Below are 9,399 nucleotides of genomic sequence, written 5' to 3'. Positions count from 1 at the left end.
TGGACTGTAGCCCACCAGGCTCCTCTGACCAGGGACTTCTCCAGGCAAGAGGTCTAGAGTTGGTTGCCATTTCCTTCTCCAGGGCATCTTCCTGACCCAGAGATCGAACCCGCGTCTCTTATGTCTCGTGCATTGGCAGGTGGGTTCTTTAACTGCTAGCTCCACCTGGGAAGCCCATATAGAGTATATGTATTAGGCTATATATTATGGTATATAATAATATATAGCTTATTTCATTTGTGTCTCTATTTCCAAAGAGCTTCAAACTCATCTAGTTAAAAACAGGCTTGATTAAACCATTAAATAAAAGTAGAAGAATAAAAGCCACCTGCATAATATAGGGAATTAAAGAGATGAATAGAAAGGCTATGAATAGTTATTGCAGCAAAGCATGGTCTTAGTTTTGAGCTGACATGGTAAGACAAAAAGAAGGAAGTCAGTAAGAAAAGTGGACACTCCAGTGCATTAAGGGAGAAAACGGCTTTCCTTCTGAAATACAGATAGACAAGCCTCCAGATAGCAGTAATGAAAACGCATCATCGGAATGATTCCTTAACAATGAGAAATTCATGTTTTAATATTCAACAAGAAGTCTCAGGAACGTATGTGCTCCAAGGACATTGCAGTTGGTGGTGATTCCCCATTGGAAGCGTGCTCCTGGGAGCAAACTCGACAATAAACCCAGGCCAGCTGCATACATTTACCCATGATCGGGGTTATCTCTGGGAATAGCAACCAGAAAGGATCTTCTCTCTTTTTTATACAGAGTGAAGACAAAGGATAATTAAATTAACTGTCATAAAGGGACTTATGATATGTTCTCTGCTATGGTTGGAAAGAAAAGGACTCTATCGTGCACTTCTTGAAAGAACTGGAACAAAATACTTAAAAATCATGAAATGAGGATGGTTTCAGTTGAAGTTGGCTACCAAGCAATGTAGTCTTCACAACCCTCATTTTGTTGTCTCTCAATGGTAGAGCCCCTTTCCTTTTGGAAGCCAAAATTTCCTTTTGATACCCAAAGCCTACTTTCACAAGAGAAACTGGCATCACCCTTGAGTGAGTCAGGTCAGTGTGTTGCCTCTCCCAGGGCTGTTTGCCCTCTATGCTTCAGTTCTAATCCAATTCAACAAATGCTTACTGGGGGTCTAGTATATGCAAGATATTTCCCAGATGCTAGTACTGGAATAAAAGGCTTCCTGTTCTTACCGATTTCAAGCATTAATGAGTAGGTAGGCAAGAGTGTCTTTGTTCTCTAGGTAACACCTGACTCTCTGCCCTTCAGTTCAGTCGCTCAGGAGTGCAGCAAAGTCCATGGACTGCAGCACATCCCTGCGCCCCTGGGCATCCTGCCCCTGTACCCTTCTTTTTGTCATTGGGGCCATAGAACCATCACACACTTACGCATTTCTCAATTCTGAATCTAATTTTCTCCTTTCCCTGGAGTCTTAGAAAATCAGGAATTCAGGTGAATTTCTGGCTATAGATACCCCTTTCCTTTTCATAATGTTCCTAAATTACTCCTTTGTGCCTGAATTCCCCTTCTGAGGCAAAAGTCTTAAAAGAGAGAAAACTGTTATTTGCTGAACATCTCTTTCTGCCAGGCCCTGCATGTGTTAATCCTTACAACTACAAAGTTAGTAGCATCTCTTGCATCTTAGACAAGAGGGGCTGCAGGCTTGGAGAGGTTTACAAAGCAACTCAACAGATGTGGGGACTAACTGCAGCAGCAAACTCACAATTAGATGTTCCACATATCTGCCTTCAAAGACAGTACTTTTGCCATTACAGAAGAGATGCTGGCGGGGCTTGAGGCTGCAATTTTGCGTCTCAGAGGACCTTTGGCAACAGCCGGGGACCTTTCCTGGCACAACCGGGGGTGGAATAGGTGGGCTGCTCCTGCCATGCAGTGCGCAGAGGTCACAGCTCGCTGCTAAACACGCTGCACTACACAGGACAGCCCAACAATCATGCATCCAGCCCCGAATGTCCATAGACCTGCTGCGGACAAAACACATTACAGAACGCGCCCGGCCCCAGTCTGTCCTCGCGTCCAAGGATTCAAAAGTAACTCCTTCGAAATTAAATTGTGGAAAGCCACGGATAATTCAATGCCTTGTTCATGTTACAACTCTTTCCCATCATAAAGGAAAACTGATGACTTAAGATTTTATTATTATTTTTTAATATAAATTTATTTTCCTTGGAGGCTAATTACTTTACGACATGGTTTTGCCGTACATCGACATGAATCTGCCACGGGTGTACACAAAAAGGCGGAAGGTGGTGGTGGAAGAGGAGGGGGTGCGGGGAAGCTCAGGAAGCAGAAAGGAAATGTAAAGTGATTACCGGGATTAAGAATTAAGATAATATGTAGATGCTTTCATCCCCAGGATTTTCACTGATCCAAATGTTCAAGTACTACTGCTTGTAACTTTAATTATTTGGGGCTTCCTTGGTGGCTCAGATGGTAAAGCGTCTGCCTGCAATGCAGGAGACCCGAGTTTGATCCCTGCGTCGAGAAGAAATGCAAACTGATTATTGGGGTTAAGAATTAAGATAATACATAGATGCTTTTCATACACAGGATGTTCACTAATCCAAATGTTCAAGTACTGCTTGGAAATCTAACTATCTGGAGCTGGTTAATTGCTACCCTGAGTTCAACCAACAATTCTTTCCGGGACCCAGGAGACACGGACGACCGATGAGGCCGGCATGTTTTCCTGCTCTTCCCGCACAGATGAGGCCTGCCCGGTGCTGGGGGCGGAGTCCCGACGGGCCGCAGAGCCGCAGGGCCGCAGAGCCGCAGGGCCGCAGGCCGGCGCTGCACCCCAGCGTCTTCACGTCCTCCGCTCCCATCTCGAGACCCGCGGGGCGGGGCGTGGGGGCGCGTCCCTGCGCGGTGACGTCACAATCCGGCGCCTCGGGGCCCGCCCTCAGACGCCCGGCGCGCGTGAGTCTCCGGCCGCCTCAGCTGCCGCCGCGCCGCCGCGCCGCCCCGCCGCCCCGCCCTCCGGCTGCATCTCGCCGAACCTCTGCCGCGGGGAGCCGGCCCGGCCCCTGGAAGGGCTGAAGGGGACGCCACAAGTCCCCGCGGTGTGGCCGCAGGAGGACCCGAGCATGGACGCCAGCCGGAGAGGTAAAGGGCCGCCGTCGCGGGCGCCCGCCGGCTGCCCGGCCCCGTCAGATGTGGGGTCGGCGTCGCCGCCGCGCGCGCGCGCGCTCCCGGGCCCCTGCTTGGTCGTCGGCGTTGCCTCCGACCCTTCCACAAGCTGTCTAGGCCTATTGCAGCCGAGGAAGCCCTGCTTGCGGGCTCCCCAGGTGCGCTCGCTGGCTCAGAGCTTGTTACCCCGGCTCCGGGAGGCCCTGTCCCCCTGAAGTCGGGGTCGGAGGCAGACCTCCCTGAGCCCCGAATCAAGTCCCCCCTCACCCGCCCCCTGCACTTAGGGGTGATAGGGGTGAGCTTCGGTCTCTTCATCTCGAACGTGGTTGTAAAACCACCCATGTCTTGGAGCTCTTGAGGATTAAATGCAGATAATACCTACAAAGCTCTTGGCACACTGTGAAGTACTTCAGTTCAGTTCAGTCGCTCAGTCGTCTCCGACTGTTTGCGACCCCATGAATCGCAGCACACCAGGCCCCGCTGTCCATCACCAACTCCCGGAGTTCACTCAGACTCACGTCCATCGACTCAGTGATTACATCCAGCCATCTCATCCTCTGTCGTCCCCTTCTCCTGCCCCCAATCCCTCCCAGCATCAGAGTCTTTGCCAATGAGTCAACTCTTTGCATGAGGTGGCCAAAGTACTGGAGTTTCAGCTTTAGCATCATTCCTTCCAAAGAACACCCAGGGCTGATCTCCTTCAGAATGGACTGGTTGGATCTCCTTGCAGTCCAAGGGACTCTCAAGAGTCTTCTCCAAAACCACAGTTCAAAAGCATCAATTCTTCTGCGCTCAGCCTTCTTCACAGTCCAACTCTCACATCCATACATGACCACAGGAAAAACCATAGCCTTGACTAGATGGACCTTAGTTGGCAAAGTAATGTCTCTGCTTTTGAATATGCTATCTAGGTTGGTCATAACTTTTCTTCCAAGGAGTAAGCGTCTTTTAATTTCATGGCTGCAGTCACCATCTGCAGTGATTTTGGAGCCCCCAAAAATAAGGTCTGACACTGTTTCCACTGTTTCCCCATCTATTTCCCATGAAGTGATGGGACCAGATGCCATGATCTTCATTTTCTGAATGTTGAGCTTGAAGCCAACTTTTTCACTCTCCACTTTCACTTTCATCAAGAGGCTCTAGGAGTCAGCCCAGCCCAGATAGTTTGCATCTTCACACTGTGAGCAAGGCAGATAAGGCAGTCTTCAGACTTCTTCCAATTCAGTGTTTCTATCTATTTTAAATTATGCCTTTAAACCAAGCTGCCAGATGGTTCCTAGCAATGTCTTGCTTTGCATACAAGTGTGCCTTTATTATGTAATCATCGATCAAAATAAGTGCTGTTCTGAATGTAGGAGATAACTATCCATTGATCAGCAAGCTGTATTTTCTGACAGTTTACCATCTAAGTTCCAGAAAAAGCAAACAAAAATACGTTTATGGTTTTCAGAAGTTTTACCACAGAAGCGAACATGACTCTTGGTGTATACTGGAAACTATTCCGAAATTATCTCGAGTTTGAATGCACAAAACATCTTGTACATTGATTTCACGGTGAATAAACTAAAAAGATCATAAATAACTTCCCAAGGTCCCAATAAGTGACACAACAGACTTTCAATCCAGGTATGATAAAGCAAAACCTTAGAGCAACTTAATCATCTCATGGTAGAAATGGGAGCATGGGAAAGGATATATGTAAAAATTAGAGTTATCATAGACTTAGTAAGTCTATTTGTTAATTAGGTTGTTTTTAAAATCAAGTTCATGTAAAAAAAAGTAAAAAGATTTCTGTTTTTATAACTTACCCAGTTTAACTAGCTCCATTTTTAGGACATTATATGATGTATAGTATCAAACACTGCTTTTTATTGAGCTTTTAAGAAAAGTGTAATACTCGACAGATCTGGGGTAATTGTTAATAGAAAACCATAAATAGATTTAGAGCTAAAATACCTAAGGAGACATGGAGCAATGGACTGGTTTAAAATTGGAAAAGGAGTATGACAAGGCTGTATATTGTCACCCTGCTTATTTAACTTATATGCAGAGTTTTTGAAGTCCAAACCCTCTACCTCAGAATTCAATGGTATTGAAGATAGGACCCTTAAAGAGTTAATTAAGTTAAAATGAGGTGGTTAGAGTTACCCTAATCCCACTTGGGGAACCCCATGGACTATAGCCCACCAGGCTCCTCTGACCATGAAATATATGCAGAGTCCATTATGTGAAATGCCAGGCTGGATGAATCACAAGCTGAAATCAAGATTGCTGGGAGAAATATCAACAACCTCAGATATGCAGATGATACCACTCTAATGGCAGAAAGTGAAGAGAAACTAAAGAGCCTCTTGATTACCGTGAAAGAGGAGAGTGAAAACTCAGCATTCAAAAAACTAATATGGCATCTGATCCGTTCACTTTATAACAAATAGAAAGGGGGAAAAGTAGAAGCAGTGACAGGTTTTCTTTTCTTGGGCTCCAAAATCACTGTGAATGGTGACTGCAGCCATGAAGTTAAAAGATGCTTGCTCCTTGAAAGAAAAGTCACGACAAACCTAGACGGTACATTAAAAAGCAGAGACATCATTTTGTCGACAAAGGTACATATAGTCAAAGCTATGTAACCATGTATGGATGTGAGAATTGGACCATAAAGATGGTTGAGTGCTGAAGAATTCATGCTTTCAAATTGTGGTGCTGGAGAAGACTCTTGAGAGTCCCTTGGTCTGCAAGAAGATCAAACCAATCAATCCTAAAGGAAATCAACCCTGAATATTATTGAAAGGACTGATGCTGAAGTTCAAATACTTTAGCCACCTGATGCAAAGAGCCGGCTCAGAGGAAAAGACCCTGATGCTGGGAAGGAAGGAAAGCAAAAGGAGAAGGGGGCAATAGAGGATGAGATGTTTGGATGGCATCACCGACTCAATGGACATGAGTTTGAGCAAGGTCCAGGAGATGGTGAGGGACAGGGAAGCCTGATGTGCTGTAGTCCATGGGGTCACAAAGAGTTGGACATAATTTAGCTACTGAACAACAAAATTGCACCTTTTAAATTGATTAGATTTCATTACCTCTGATGATTTTGAGAGCACAGGGTACTAAGACATCTAAAGTTATTTATCTTTTGTCATTTACGGCCTTTGACATTGTGCTCTCTCACTTCCCTGTATATACCTGCTTTTTCTTTTTCTGTGAACTGTAGTGAAACGTGTTCATTAGGAAGGAACTTGGAAGGAATAAACTGCATACAGGGAATAAACTACATACTTCTTAGCCTGTCTTATATGATATAATAGTAGCATGCAGCATGATTTGAGTACTAGCAATTTATATTGATCAGGACAGTGTAATGGTTAAGACTCAGGAGCCAGACTGCTGAGTTCTTGGGCAGATGACATGTCTTACGTCTTTGTGCTTCATCTGTACAGTGTGAATAATGATAGTACCAATCTCATAGGATTGTTTTAAGGATTAAGTGAGTTTCTAGCTACAGAGTGGTTAAAAGGTTGCCAGGTACACTTAGCAGTATTCAGTAAGTGAATACAAGTGAAGAAATCCAACTCAAATTGGTTTAAGCGAAAGTGGGAATTTTTGAGCTCCTGTGGAGAAAAGTCTAGGGAGGGTAGAGCTTCAAACATGGTTATATCCCAGTGCTCAAGCAGTGTTACCAGTGATCTTTGGTCCTGGTTCCGCTTACCTCTGTGTAAGTTTCCTTCTCAGACAGGTTCCCACTGTGTGGGGCAAGATGGCCACCAGTAGGGTCAGGCCTGTTTATGTTCTAGGGATTTCCTAATAGTCCCGGTAGACATCCCAGGACTGTGTCTCATTGTCTGGACTTGGGTCACCGTAACTGGCCAGTTTGGGATGATATGCGCACCTCCGACAGTGGGATCCTCTTGAACCAGCTAGGCTAAGCGAAGGGAGGAGTGGTTCCTCAAGCAGGTTAAGGTCCTGTTTTCCTCAAAGGGGCACTGGATTCTGGGTAGGCAAAAAGTCAGCAGTTTTTTCCTCTGGAGAAATAAGATTTGTTTGAGAGTTTGGTGGTTAGTTTTCTCCCTTTGTATTTCCATGTGCTCCATCATGACTGTCTTTACTACCAACTCAAGTGTTCCCACCATGACTTCTCTTGTCCTAAATAAGTCAATGGTTTTCCTTCTTGCTCTGACTTATGTAGATGGAGCTTCTTGGATATTCTTAGGTGGTTTTTTTGTTTGTTTGTTTCACTGTGTTCTAGCAGGATTTGTTCTCTCATCCTGGATTTTAGTTCTACTGACTTGGTACCTCTTTTTCTGTTTTCAGACATCCATATTTGTTTCAGACTTTGACTGTTTCTTCCCCATACCTTGATAGCTTATAGAGCAGACTGACCATGTACCCATTTAAAAGATGTCTTGGAACACACTATATTTGCTTGTTGAATTCCATTAAACTCTGTGACTCAGCCTTCCTATCTTGGAGGTTACCCCTCAAAACACAATCACTTTGGGGGGACAGAAGTTGTTTTGTGATGAAGTATATATCTAGTTTTCTGACAGTGCATCTTGTCTGAAAGGTGAGACACTGACGTTAGGGGAGATATTAGTTTTCTGTGCCCCAGTGTTCATTACAGCACTATTTGCAACAGCTAGGACGTGGAAGCCACCTAAATGTCCATTGACACATGAATGGATAAAGAAGCTGGAGTACATATATACAGTGGAATATTACTCAGCCATAAAAAGGAACACATTTGAGTCAGTTCTAATGAGGTGGGTGAAACTAGAGCTTGTTACACAGAGTGCAGTAAATCAGAAAAACAAATTTTGTGTACTAACGCATATGTATGGAATGTAGGAAGATGGTCCTGATGACATTATTTGCAGGGCAGCAGTGGAGACAGATGCAGAGAGCAGACTTGGTGTGGCTGGGGCGGGAGGGGAGGGTGGGGTGTGTGGGGAGGGTGGCGTGGGGACACGCGCTGCCACCTGTGAGATCGACAGCCAACGAGGGTTTGCTGTATGCCACAGGGGACACAAACCAGAGCTCTGTAACAGCCTAGAGCGGTGCAATGGGAGGTTCACAAGTGTATGCCTATGGCTGATTCATGCTAATCTCTGGCAGTTTGCAATTGTATAAAACAATTGTATGATTCATGTTAATGTTTGACAGTTTGCAATTCTGTATAGCAATTATCCTTCAATATAGTGAAAATGAGTATACTACCCAAAGCAATTTACAAATTCAATGCAATCCCTATCAAGCTACCAGCAACATTTTTCACAGAACTAGAACAAATAATTTCAAGATTTGTATGGAAATACAAAAAAACCTCGAATAGCCAAAGCAATCTTGAGAAATAAGAATGGAACTGGAGGAATCAACTTGCCTGACTTCAGGCTCTACTACAAAGCCACAGTCATCAAGACAGTATGGTACTGGCACAAAGACAGACATATAGATCAATGGAACAAAATAGAAAGCCCAGAGATAAATCCACACACATATGGACACCTTATCTTTGACAAAGGAGACAAGAATATACAATGGAGTAAAGAATCTCTTTAACAAGTGGTGCTGGGAAAACTGGTCAACCACTTGTAAAAGAATGAAACTAGATCACTTTCTAACACCCCACACAAAAATAAACTCAAAATGGATTAAAGATCTAAATGTAAGATCAGAAACTATAAAACTCCTAGAGGAGAACATAGGCAAAACACTCTCAGACATAAATCACAGCAGGATCCTCTATGATCCACCTCCCAGAATTCTGGAAATAAAAGCAAAAATAAACAAATGGGATCTAATTAAAATTAAAAGCTTCTGTACAACAAAGGAAAATATAAGCAAGGTGAAAAGACAGCCTTCTGAATGGGAGAAAATAATAGCAAATGAAGCAACTGACAAACAACTAATCTCAAAAATATACAAGCAACTTCTGCAGCTCAATTCCAGAAAAATAAACGACCCAATCAAAAAATGGGCCAAAGAACTAAATAGACATTTCTCCAAAGAAGACATACGGATGGCTAACAAACACATGAAAACATGCTCAACATCACTCATTATTAGAGAAATGCAAATCAAAACCACAAAGAGGTACCACTTCACACCAGTCAGAATGGCTGCGATCCAAAAATCTGCAAGCAATAAATGCTGGAGAGGGTGTGGAGAAAAGGGAACCCTCCTACACTGTTGGTGGGAATGCAAACTAGTACAGCCACTATGGAGAACAGTGTGGAGATTCC

General features: G+C 44.2%; 1 protein-coding gene across 5 annotated transcripts in view; it reads left to right on the top strand.

Annotated features, from left to right (window-relative positions):
- The window catches only part of SPATA7 (spermatogenesis associated 7), a 42,393-nt gene continuing 35,947 nt past the window's right edge, over nt 2,954-9,399 (top strand). For all 5 annotated transcript variants that reach the window (XM_018053886.1, XM_018053887.1, XM_018053884.1 and 2 more), the window contains exon 1: nt 2,954-3,142. In XM_018053886.1, coding sequence (XP_017909375.1) covers nt 3,124-3,142 — 19 coding nt within the window. In that variant the 5' untranslated portion in view covers nt 2,954-3,123. The remainder of the gene's footprint in view (nt 3,143-9,399) is intronic.

Source organism: Capra hircus, chromosome 10 (assembly GCF_001704415.2).
Source record: "Capra hircus breed San Clemente chromosome 10, ASM170441v1, whole genome shotgun sequence".
In the NCBI taxonomy this organism is placed as follows: domain Eukaryota; kingdom Metazoa; phylum Chordata; class Mammalia; order Artiodactyla; family Bovidae; genus Capra; species Capra hircus.
Note: the sequence above shows the minus strand (reverse complement) of the source record. Positions and strands in the feature narration are given on the sequence as shown.